This window comes from Typopeltis vanoorti, chromosome 11, assembly GCF_054136105.1.
Source record: "Typopeltis vanoorti isolate ZY-2024b chromosome 11, IOZ_Tvanoo_1.0, whole genome shotgun sequence".
In the NCBI taxonomy this organism is placed as follows: Eukaryota; Metazoa; Arthropoda; class Arachnida; order Uropygi; family Thelyphonidae; genus Typopeltis; species Typopeltis vanoorti.
The window spans coordinates 66862691-66875830 of NC_143559.1; the positions used below are offsets into that span (position 1 = coordinate 66862691).

At 33.9% G+C, this 13140-nt stretch overlaps 1 protein-coding gene across 1 annotated transcript; it reads left to right on the top strand.

Moving 5' to 3' along the window:
- Positions 1 to 405: 405 nt before the first annotated feature.
- On the top strand, positions 406 to 12819 carry LOC150101690 (uncharacterized). The gene is made up of 3 exons (XM_090400458.1): positions 406 to 490; positions 3742 to 3849; positions 8449 to 12819. The coding sequence occupies exons 1-3, from the start codon at positions 410 to 412 to the stop codon at positions 9136 to 9138; spliced, it is 879 nt and encodes a 292-aa protein (XP_090256584.1). The 5' UTR covers positions 406 to 409; the 3' UTR covers positions 9139 to 12819.
- Positions 12820 to 13140: the final 321 nt, after the last annotated feature.

A 13140-nucleotide genomic window follows, 5' to 3' on the forward strand; every position in this document is an offset into this window, starting at 1 on the left:
CTACCCACTCCCCCCCCGAGCGGTCACAGATCCCCCAGGGGCGTTACCGCTCAGGTTAATAACCATTGGTCTATCGTATGCGGAATTTATATCTAAACAATAATATTATTTTATTCAGGCATGTGAAAGATGTTTTGAGGTACATATATTTAAACATTGCCTATGACTTATTTTTATATATTAAAGAAAATTTTACTGGATGTAGTCCCTAGATTTAAATCGCCAATACTGTGAGATACTAAATTTTACATGTATATAAGATATACATGAGATACTAATTTTATATATATATATATATATATATATATATATATATATATATATATATATATATATATATATATATATATATATATATATATATATATATATATATATATATATTACTGAATATTGCAGCTATCAGATCATGATGCAGTGCTGGCATCCAATTCCAGATGAAAGACCATCCTTCACAAGAATAATTGAACGCCTTGGGTATTGCTTACAGGTAAGATTCATGCGTAGAATATGTGATTTCTAAACCTCACTCTCACTTTTTCTGCTCTATATTATCATATTCATACTTTTTAAAAAAAGGAATTGTAATCATGGCAATGTAAGCTTTAGATAGTATTCAACTGATCCTAAGTTATTTTGATGCTTATCTATGTTGTGCCATGTCACTATAAGAACTTCAAGACTGTACGAACTCCATCTATGTACATAACATTTACAGCGTTCCTTGTCATTCCAATCTATCATACTTTGGTCAAACAGGATTATTGAGAATATATTTCAGGAACATACTCTAGAAAAAAGTTACGTTTACGTCTCATTTGGCTTGGCACAAGTCGACACCCACCACAGAATCCTTCTCATACATAAATATAGTTTAAAACCTGAGCGCTTATGCAAAAGATGGTGTCGATGTCTTTACTACACTGCCTAAACTTGAATTTGAATTATTGTTTCTTGACCAACAATTTAGGAATGCATATGCTTAGTAACTGTAGTTCTTTTTGTGAACTTCATATCAACTGTAGTTACCATTTCTAGTATCGCTTGTGAAATCCATTCTTGTTATTCTATCTTTTGAATTTTTACTGATGATCTGTTACTTAAAAGTCAAATATCACCATACACAATGGAAAATTTGACTTGGTGAACAGCTGACTGTATTTAAATATTAGAATGCCGTGGTATAAAATCATGATGCATATTCTGAAATGATGCCATTCCGCACTTGCATGGATGCAATTGCTATTCGACACATCCACCGAATAGCAATATTACCGATGTTATATTTTTGCATTTATTCCCGTTAAAGACTCCCCTAATGGTTTCCAGACTTCGCGTGATTCCTAAAAATAAACACAATAGACTAATGCTTCATGAAGAGGACACTTTTCGCCACGTGAACGTTGCATCACATTCGCGTTAATAGTCCTGGTGGGCATTCAAATTACATACACCTTTGAGCCCTTTGAAAAGATGTACGGATGGCACAGCTGGTCAAATTCTTAGCGTTCTAGTAGGTTTAAAACGCCCAGAAAGCGAGGCAGGGTGAGCTCTGAGACAAAAGCACGTAGAGGCTGTGATTGGCTATTGTGTCAACCAATTCAACTGAACTTTGTCATTTGTCATGAATTGCTGTTTTTGTTTTCTGAGTTTCATCTGTTTTGCGTGCGTGAAGTGTAAACTAACGTGGTAGGTAAGTTTTTATATATAATATAGACAAGTTATATAATTTTCGATAAATTTATAACTTTTTTGCTCATTTTACAATGGGAAACAGTATTGTAATCGAAGGAGGTAAGCCTCGTACACCTCTATTTAATGCCTTTGAGTAATTCAAATATACCAACCAATTACAGTATAGCATTCTCCTTCAGTATTGTTTTCTAATGTACAGGATCTTAAAGCGAACACATTGTCCCACACTGTATGTAGATTTGGTTAAAATTAATTGACAAATTAAAGTATTCAAAGTTATCCTGCAATTAATTGCATTGGACTAATTAAGATGAGCACCGATGTGCTATACACTCTTAAAACTTTCATCCAACGATCAAAATGCAATCATACGGCCAGGCTGACGTGAATTTTAGCGCGGGTTGCATAAGCCACGACATCACACCTAATCGCAATGGGCACGCTACGCCAATGGTATTTATGTATCTCGGCTGCCACAGGAATATATCATCTCATCTGTTTAAGTGTGGCGGAAATAGTGTTAATGTGAAGAAATGCTTTTGTCCAGTTATTCTCATATGAATCCCTTGCTGTAATAGCAGAAAAATTACCTCTGGACTTTATATTGATATTTTGTGAATTGTGTGTTTGTTTTCATTGTCACGGTTCTATGGAAACTATCGAGCATCGACGTAATAATGGTGTAATGAAGTTATTTGAAGAAATAAGGGTGAAAAGTTTAGACTTCTTACGATGCGGAACCTACATGAATCCTTTGGTGCACTTTTGGAAAGAATTAAAATGCTGGTTGATGATGCGAGCAGCATGTCCGAAGGAACTGATAGCTATTTTGGTAGAGAAATGGGCCAATCAATCTTCTTATGTTCAAAAAGTTTGGATTCTTTTGTGTCCAATTATGTTTACAGTTCATTTCATTATGGCATTTAGGATTCTTCTCATCTCCTGAGTTGGCAAAGTGTGCTTTGGAAACGAATGCTTATTGGTAGAAGAGAGTTCCTCCTTCTGGTTTTGAAGCAACTAACAAAACAGCATAATTTCAGTTCCAAGAGGCAAATTTTCTTGTGCTTTCAACTTGAAGTTTATGCCACAAGTGTATGTTTTTCCAACCTCTGTGGAATTCTAATATACACATGAGAAACAATATGCAAGAAAAAATTAATAAACAGTGTTCAAGATGACAAGATGTCTCTTTGTCCTCTTTCTCCTAATTAATCTCTGCTGGGTACTTTATTATCAGCATTCGTAATAGCTATTTGCAGAATCGAAGTTATTTCAATTTCTCTCTCTTTACTTGGCTGTTGGGATGGGTTTACCTGAGCTGCACTTACAGTCTCAAGTTATCGATGTCTTTAATTTGGAACTGTCGGTCAAAAAGAAGGCGACAACCATTCATCGATATCCGTCTTTATTAGTTGACTGACTTCTTACTCAAAATATGTTCAGTGGTTGAAACTTTCCATTAGGAAAAGACGCCTACGTGAATGCTTTAGTAAGGTAAGTAAAAATCATTTTTCCGGCGTCGCGTTATTAATATTTATCAAACAGTTTTGAAGACTGCGGGTTCTTGAATTAATTTTTTCTTTCCATGTTTTTTCTCTGCTTTTAGCATAACTGGTAAATTTTCTCTTCTCAACTTTTGTCACTTACATTCGATATTTATTCTGCCTCTTACAAGAATGTGCACTCTAGAACTTTTGTACTAGTATTTTGCCCGTTTTCTTATATTTCTAAAAAAAACAAATTTAGAAAATAATATTTTGGAAAACGATAAAATTTTTCACTATTCAATAATAAGAAAGAACAATTATTTTCTCATGCTGTCAATACCTTTTTTCTCTCGCAACTGATACTGCCAATCAAATTAGTTGCTTCAATTATATCACATTATTTCCCCCCTACTGGGGACAAAGGATATTCGTTTTCATGTTTTCCTATTGGACATACGTTTGCTGTTTACGAGACTTCTCCCAAACAACCACAGAGAATTATATTTAAGATATAATGTTCTTTCTTTATCCAAGTAATAATTGTTCTTCCTCACGACAGGATCCTGACGTCACCAGCGCACCCCTCCCAGTATTTCACCGGCCACCTTCGATGGAACGAGATGCAACAGTTATGAGACCTCCAGATTCTGAAAACAGTTGCCTCCAGGTGAGCCACTCGATTGGTTGCATTTCAGTAGAGCAGTTTTATGTCTTAGCATTGTGGAACAGAAAATCCGCTCAGGTTTATTAAAATAATTTTAATCATTTAGTACAACTCATTAAGACATTATTCCTAAGAAACATTTCTAGATCCTATTAATATCGTTGTTCAATAACTGAAGATACTTAATTAATTTTTACAGGCTACCTTAATTTAATTTAAAGAAAGTTCTCCTTATTGGTATAATTTTAATAAGTATTAATCGACATAAATTATTATTGTGTACATTTCGTTTCATAACAAACGAATTTTCTGTCCAAACTTTCGCGTTGACCGGCCTATTACCCAGGGTGCAACTGCACAGCTAAGAGACATTAATCCATCAGATTAGCAGAAACTCTGAGAACGAATCAACGTAGAGGATCGAGATTGCGATATTCATACCCTTTGGAAGTACAGGGTGTTCGGGATAAATTTGACATATTTATAATTAATTATATTTTCCCGTAAGTTACATGTATTAACACACACTTCTCTTCATTTAAAAGTTTGGACCCTTCTTCATTCATATACAAGATGTCAGAAAGGATGGATAGCTGGAACCCACCTGAATCATGGAAGAGAATAACTTGTATCATGATGATTCGTGCCCGCCATCAAAATAAGGATATTACGACTGCTGCCCAATGCTCCCTGAATACAGTAAAAACAATCAGGCATGAACTAGAGACTTGCAATGGTGACTACGAGGATGTAGCAAGAAGAAAGATCCCTAGCAGACGATCTGATTGCGTTCGTACAGCAGAATTCCTCGCAAATCTGCAGGAACAGGTGTTGAAGAACCCTGGCATTGGAATTCGGGCTTTGTTCGTGGAGTTGCTAACTGTAGTCAAGCCCTGGATAACAAGGGTAGCCAATGGTAGGCCGTATGTATGGCAGCAGGATTCGGCCCCTTGCCACACCTCTGGGAAAAGTCAAAAATGGTTGTCTGAAAATTTCTACGACTTCACCAGTCCAAATGTTTGGCCTCCAAACTCCCCAGACCTTAACCCCATGGATTATTTTGTATGGGGCGCAGTTGAAAAAGACACTAATCGCACTTCCAGTAATACAAAAGCCCAGTTAATGGATAAAATTAAAACAGTTTTTGCGGCCCTTCCCAGGGAGACTGTAGCATCAGCTTGTTCGAGGTTCCGAAGCAGAATTGAAGCTGTGATCGATGCTAATGGTGGTTATTTTGAGTAAATCTTGTTGATAGTATTGTAATTAACTCTGCCTGTAATGTTTTTTTGTCAATTCATTAAATTTAATAGATACAAAGAAGATTTTCTTTTTCCTTACGAAACTGTCAAATTTATCCCGAACACCCTGTAAATGTTAAGTTTCTTTGATGTTTGCCACTCGGTGGTACATGAGTTTCATCACTCCGTGTGATGACACTAGCAATGGCAGTAAGTTATTGGATACTTGCAGTTGCGGAAGACCATGTTTGGATAACAGAACAATTTCACTTTCCTGCTCATTCATTCTAGAAATCAATGTGGATGACGTTTTCTGAGTTATTTATGACATCATGAGGATACTCATCTAATTTTTCTTTCATTCAATCCTTTCACGATTTCCGTCCGAAATGGCGAGGTCAAGTTCTTTAGAGATTCCAATTAATGTTTAGAACTTCAACTGGAATTTCCTCATCCAACTGTACAGGCAAAACAGATAAAGGTGTCGCTATCATGCACGCTTTTGACACGGAATGCGTAGAGTTTGATATATACATGATGTAAGATACTGGCTTGTTATGAATTTGATTCCTATGAAATCAGGTACTTGTCCACGATGAAGTAACTAACCTGTTAAAGGGGAAGACGATCTATAACACAGTACTTCTGTTTATATATCTTAAAATATCGAACTATTGTGTAAGCTTACAAACTTTATATTGAGGTCCACTTCAAAATTCATATAAATTCAAAAACTGTAAATGTTAAAGCTATTTGAAAACGCCATAGTATTAAACCAGCTCTTTTCACGTAAGAAAAACTAATGAGAAAAACTCCAAGAAATGACTATACTTATTTTTTATTCCGTCAACTTCAATAATAAGTTATTTATTTATTTATTATCATTATTATTTTATCGTATCATGCATGTAGTGAAAGTGATAATTAATTGAAGGGCCATGGTTAATGTATTTGCGATAAGAATGCGTTTGCGTGAACGTGGCTCCATCTCCTGGGTTTAATAGTTACTACTCATACCGCTACCAGTACTTCTGTTCCAATAGAAAATTATTTATAGAAATGAAATACTAATTATCTGTAAGAGAAAATAATGGCAATGTCGATAAACATAAACATACTATAAATACAGAAAACACATTTGCACAAAATAATACCTATTTCCACGCTTGCCAAATCTGCATTTTTTAAAAAATATGTAATATTCAATGGCTCGCAAAAAAGTTAAGCAAGTCTGAGCCCGGTTAGTAGTTCGAAGGGTTTTCCGTTCGATGCTGTTGGCACACTCTCCCTCGATGATTCTTTGGCCTCCCTGGTGGTGTCACATAATAATAATAATAATAATAATAATAATAATAATAATTATTATTATTATTATTATTATAAGGACGATCATGTATAGATTAATAATAGAGAAAAGAAGAGAATACAGTTTAGAAACACATATTGCATTTATTGACTTTGAAAAAGCATTTGACAAAGTTAAAAGAAACATATTATTTAACATAGTAAAAGAAAGACAAATACCAAATAATATCCTAAAAGCTATCACAAGTATATATGAAAATAATCAAATACAAATAAGATTAAACCACGAGCTATCATATACGAAAGAGATAAACCAAGGGGTCAGACAGGGTTGTCCCCTCTCAGCAACTCTTTTTAATATTTACTTAAATGAAATAATAATAAAATAGAATAAAAATTTACATCAAGGAATTAAACTTTCTCCCACAGTAAACTTAAACACTCTCCTTTTTGTCGACGACCAAATAATAATTATAAATTCTGAAGATAACTTACAGAAAGCTGTTTTAGATCTAAATGAGATACCCAAAGATTATGGTATGATAATATCAACGGAAAAATCAAAAACTATGGCTTTTAAAGGACAAGATCGAGCAAGAACTAAAATAGTAATAGATAACAAGATCTTAGAACAGGTGAATTCATTTAACTACCTAGGATGTATGATCACTTATGAAAATGAAAAAGATATAAAGGTAGAAATTGCAAAATATTTAAAAATAACAGGTGTAATTAACTCTATATTTAATCCAAACCTAGTTCAAAAACAAACCAGACTAAAAGTATACAATACATTAACCCTACCAGTCTTAATGTATGGAAGCGAAATCTGGACAATAAAAATCGAGACAAACAAAGATTAATAACAGCAGAAATGAAGTTTATGAGAAAAACTGCAAAGTATACCCTATTTGATCACAAAAGAAATGAAGAAATTATGAAAGAATTAAACCAAGAACTAGTAATAGAAAAAATTAAAAAATATAAACATAAATGGATGGAACACGTTAAAAGAATGAAAACAGAAAGATTACCAAAACAAGCCTTAAAGTACAAGCCATTAGGAAAAAGAAAACCAGGACGTCCTCTTAAACGATTCAACGATGACTTCTAAGGCCAGAACAGGCCATACTAGGCCTAAATCCTTGAAACACATGATGATGATAATAATAATAATAATAATAATTTAATATCAATATTTTCTTTCGTCACTAGGGAGCGTTTAATCGTTGGTATTATTATTATTATTCTAAGCGCGTTTCGTTCGCTAAGGTAATAATGCGCTATTTGCAGAGAATATTTAATAAAATATATTATTTAAGCAGTTATTATGTACTGATTTGTAATAATGTTCAATTATTAGTACCTGTCGTGGTGATTCCGTAAGCAATTATCTGTATTGATTACTTAAATTAAATACGAGGCTTATTCGAATAGCTTTCGTCATTTCATTTGGCGGCCATGAACCACTTTTGTATAAGGCTCTAGCCTTAACTTGGTACAATCAGACGATATTCTCATTGGTTGAAAGAGAATGTATGCGTGACATCAGCTTTCACGCTGACGTCGCGCCACTATAGAAAAAAAATAATAATAAAATCCACATGCATAATAAAAATTCAGAAAACTGTTAATTGTTAAAATTGGACGAATATTAAATTATAATTAGCATTGCCTGAACTGATAGAATGGTATTATTTTTCGAATGCCAGCCCGGTTTTAAAATTCGTCAATTGTTTTTATCATTCTTTCAAATCTTTAAGACAAAGCGCTTCCATTTTTATTTTTCTTTATTTTGAGCTTTGTCAAAGATTGATTACAGCCGATAGTTTTTTTCCCAAGAATCAGCTACTTTTTTTTTTTTTTAAAAAAATATTTAAATCTAGTATTACTTTAAAATTTGGTTTAATTTAACAGGCAGCACAGTGTACATATCAGAAAATCTATTTTGATTTTTCAATTGACCGAGTTGTTTGTACTTTAATTAATGTTGGAAATTTTTACGCTCGTGTTAACACGAAGATTAATAACTTTCTTTTTAAAATAATTTTTATCCTAGGTTAATCGTCCCGACAGAGATCTTTTATCTCCAGGATCTGAGGATTATCTAATCCCAATGCCTCCTTCTATCTATAGTTTGGCTACTGAGAAGACCGATCTCCAATCCAGTCCTAGTCAGGGATCAGTGGACCAGTTACTAGAATTGGATGACAAAAATGGTACTTCTTCCCATCAAGTAGTCACTTGGGAGACCAATTTCATGCAGCCAGAAACTCCAGGAAGTCAAAAAGCAGCAGCTTCAGAAGACGCTAACGGGGAATGGAAAAATAATAGTTCGGTCAAGACCAGACCAGGAGGATATACACAGGTTCCTACCCAGGACGACACTCCCCCTTCTGGAAGCGCCCCAAACTGGGATTCTCTACAATTAGCTGTACGGGTATCTAGTCTACAGTCCTTAGACTCCCTCCCAATAGCACCCGGGGTCAGCGCTGCATCGAATGCCAATGACGCCACCAAAGCAACTTCGGCCTTTCCACAAAGTCAGCAACAACCTGGTGTATCGTTAGATGCCGGAGCTTTGAATCGCCAAGTGAATAACAATCCCGTTCGATACGTTAATGTCGATGTTAACTGTAATAGTGGAAGCGGCTCTCTGTCATTAGCGCGGACCAATTCGTACGATCAAAACGTGGCTAATCAGAACATCCAGTATGATGGTTGCGCAGGTGTGAACCCAGTTGCTTGAACTGACAAATCTGGGCGAGGGCAGGGCTGTGATACAAAAAAGAGGGAACGGATGATTGTATGGATTGAATTCGTTGCCATGCTTCGTGTTTTGAAGTAGAATGAGTTAACATCTAGCAAATTTACGAAAAAAAAAATTGTTTTCCCCTACTCAACCCCATCCAGTCATCGGTGACTCGTAATGAGACAGTATCATGATGACCCTGATGCCATTATTAAAACAATCGTTATTGGCAAGAAATGTCAGCGTGTTTGTGTGTGAGTTGCAATATTTGCTGGCATATTTTAAAGACATTTAACCAGTAAAACGAAGCGTATGAAGAACTCATCAGAGTAGAAACTGGACTTCCTAAATAGTAGATCTAGTCCCATTGAGCAAGCAGTGTTTACAGTCCACTCATACTATGATAAAGCTAGTCAAGGAACGCAACCAATCCCCCTTCCTTGTTGTTAATATCTAACCCAGTAGTGATACTGACAACCCTGCTAATGTTTTGTAGTGTAAGCTGCCAACAGAGGGCACTGGTAGGCTCTTGTTCAAAGTGAATTAGCTCTAACCTAAAATGTCGGTTGTGATAGATTCCCCTTAACGCAATTAGCAAAAAGAAATGTACATCTTGATTTATCCCTTTTTTCTGTTGGGTTTTGTTTTGCAGTAATTTTTACCTGCAGATTTATTCGTATAGCACTTTCTTGATATTTGATATTTTTTTCGATTTTATATTTTGGGTCGTTTTTTAAAAAAATATTTTCACGACTCACGTTTTCTCTTTTTTTCTTAAATTTTTTTTTCATATAATATATTCTAGAGGAATGTCATGTTTTGCGTCCATTTTTTGAGTGGCCTAGCGAGATTTGATTCTGTCAGTAGAGGATTTCTTGTAAGAATAAAGTGGGAAAAATTTGAAAATAAAAGTATGGAATGAATCAAACTGATAAATAAGAGAACATATCTTACAAACAGTAATGCGTTACTGATTTACTTTTTGAAGAATATAATAGATGAAATTTTATATTTTTTATTTTATTTTCTTCCCCCCCCCTCCAGAAGTTGGAGTATTTTGTAAATAATAACTAAAAGAAATATCATTGAACATAATTATCAGGAAATTAAAAGAGCTTGATATAATTAATAACTGTCATCTGTAAATTATATTTAATGTAAATATTTCGAAATTTTGGAATGCAATGAAAGGTTGAAGTTTTGTAAAAAAAAAAATCCCTCTTTGACAGTATTAGATTTGTTTGTAAGATACATTGTTGAATGCTGTAAAAAGAAAGTTCCTGGTTAGGAGTATGAACGTCTCCAAGCTCGATAACATATATTCAAAGTGATAAATTTTTTCTTGTAGTTCTTATGCAGAAATAATGTTATTTTCAAATATACTATTTTAGTAGGTACTAACAATGTTTTTTCATTGTAGGCCTGGAGTCGTAATCACGTGCTAGTGTTACATGTCGTGTAAAGTATATAATTTACGTCATGTTCTATACCAAGCGCCATCTACATTTATTCGCCTTGTTAAATTCAATTTATTATTTATTAAAAAAATGAGAAATTAGGACTTGAAGCAAAAAAAAAAGTACAAAGCGATGTTCTATAATAATAAGTTCACACAGTAATAATATCGAACTAATATTATATTAGATATTAGCATTGTACTAGAATATTTATGTTTTAAAGTTTTTTGATGTTTAGTCTAGTTTTTAAAGGTTCCAGTCGTTTTGTATATTGTACTTTAATGTCCTGTTTATTCACATAATTATTTATATTCATTTTTTTTTTTTTTTTTGGCTAGTGATAACTTTTATTTCGATTGGTGTATAGTTATATGTAAGTTTTTTCCTAAGCTGTTAGACGAAGCAAATGATAATATCAAATAGTAGTCACAGTTACCGAAAATTGAAATAAAAGATTAATAGTAAGATCAAATACATCAAAGTTTATATCCCAAAGTAAATGCCGAAGGTGAAACGTGTGTTCATAAATACATCAGGAGGGTGTAACTGTATAATATGTAATATATTTAACAGAAAGCTTTAATGAAAAACGACCTGCTCAGCCATAATATAGATTAGGTCACCTATTTCATTTTCAAATCGAAAAAAAAAAATCACATCACGTATTCAAAAGAATCCATAAGACATTAATTATTCTCATCTGTTAAGCAGTATATAGTTATCGAAGTTATTGGCAATTTATGATGCAGAATCGTAGTAACAATATCTAGTGAAAAACTGATCACTGCATCAGATATTTCGGAAAATGTGATGCTCAAAAGGTAGGATTAAGCCAAATGAACAAGATCAGAAAGCCAAAAATCACACACGTTGAGATGCAAGTTATAGTTTTTCCCTATAAGGGTGCTATCAACTTTTTTTTAGGAAAGATGCTCACAGGTTTGCATTGAGCGGCAGTGGGATAATTTGTTGGATTTTTATATTTTTATATATACATATATAAATATATATATAATATATATATTTAATTTACACAAACCTCGTTAGAGCTTATTAAATGTTTGCTAGCACCATGTAATTTTGAAATTAGGTCTATATTGTCATAATCCTGTTAACTATTACTTGCAGAATAGTCCACACATAAGATTCATTGTTTTTCTTGTCAAACTATTTACCAGATTCTTCGAATTTCAATCTATATACGCGGAAGATCATTAAGTTTTAATCCACTGTAAAATATAATTTATTTTTATTATTATTTTGAACTGTAAAGTATGCACTATGTGCCAATATTCATGTTTTTTAAACTGAGTTTGATGTTGAAGCTGTGTAAACTGTATGTAAAGTGACTGTCTGTAACCATTTAATTTTCATGTTTGCTTGTGGTGGTGGTGGTGGTTGGAGATTTCATTTTTTGTCAAGTTTATCGTTGCAGCAGCAGAATAATTACCTTAAAGAGGACTAACTTTTCATTGGTATATTTATATTAACTTAAGCCTTATTGAACAGTATGATCAGAAGAACCAGGTATATAAGTATTTAATTGTATTTTGTGATTAACAGGATATGCTGATGAGCTTTATTTTGATTGTATTCTTGTTAAATGTTATTCACTCCCCCACCCGGCTCATCCCTTGTATACTTAAATATGAACTGGGCAGGCCCTCATCATCGTAGCACCTAAATAGAATGCCAGTGATCATTTCGTGCATATAAGAACTGATTTCTTCCACCGTGTAAAGAAAGACAAACACGTATACGTTGAGTTTCCTAAGTAGCGTAGTAGATCTATGTAAATTAAAGCCCTGGAATTATAATGAGAATATCGCATATAAATTATTAGGACGCATTTCACCCCCCCCCCCCCCACTCATAAATCACCCATATTAATATAGTAAAGGAAGTATTCGTTGCTTGATTTTAATGTTTCACTTCTTGGTGAAGTAAGGCGGGTTTTATTCACCCGCTATACTGGTTGGCTTGCAGTACTCAATACACCATGTGGCCACTAGAGGAGATCAAATACAAATAGTTTGTAGGTCGTATGTGTGTGTGTGTGTGTGTGTGTGTGTGTGTGGGTGGGTGTGTGTGGGTGGGTGCGTCTGTATGGGTGTGTTTGTCTTGTGGCGTTTTTACCTAAACACACTGTGTCTATAGTTCGAAGTTGTTTTGTATATGAACAGGACTAACACACGAGTCCCATGATTACTGTAGGCCTCATACTTTCAATCTATCACATTCCATTAAATGTTTGTAAGTGAAATCAAACTTGTGTTTGTCTTTTTTTATTTCTTCATTACATTATATGACATACCTTTCATTGGTTAGATTCACATAAACAAAAATTACAAGATATAAACCTTTGGTTCCTTCGAATGCAAATAATTTTGTAATTTATTTCAAACAACTTAAGATGGAGTTGGAAAATGAAAAAGCATATGTTCAAACCATCCAAAATCTTTAGATTTCTTCAGGAACTCTAGAAGGTAGACTACGAATTGAATTTCAAAATATATCTCAACTCAATGCAGTCAAATATTGT

Coding starts and splice junctions, on each gene's coding strand:
- LOC150101690 (XM_090400458.1), top strand. CDS start 410: ATGATGCAGTGCTGGCATCCAATTCCAGATGAAAGACCATCCTTCACA. Junction 491..3,741: donor GCCTTGGGTATTGCTTACAG/GTAAGATTCATG, acceptor TCCTCACGACAG/GATCCTGACGTCACCAGCGC. Junction 3,850..8,448: donor CTGAAAACAGTTGCCTCCAG/GTGAGCCACTCG, acceptor TTTTTATCCTAG/GTTAATCGTCCCGACAGAGA.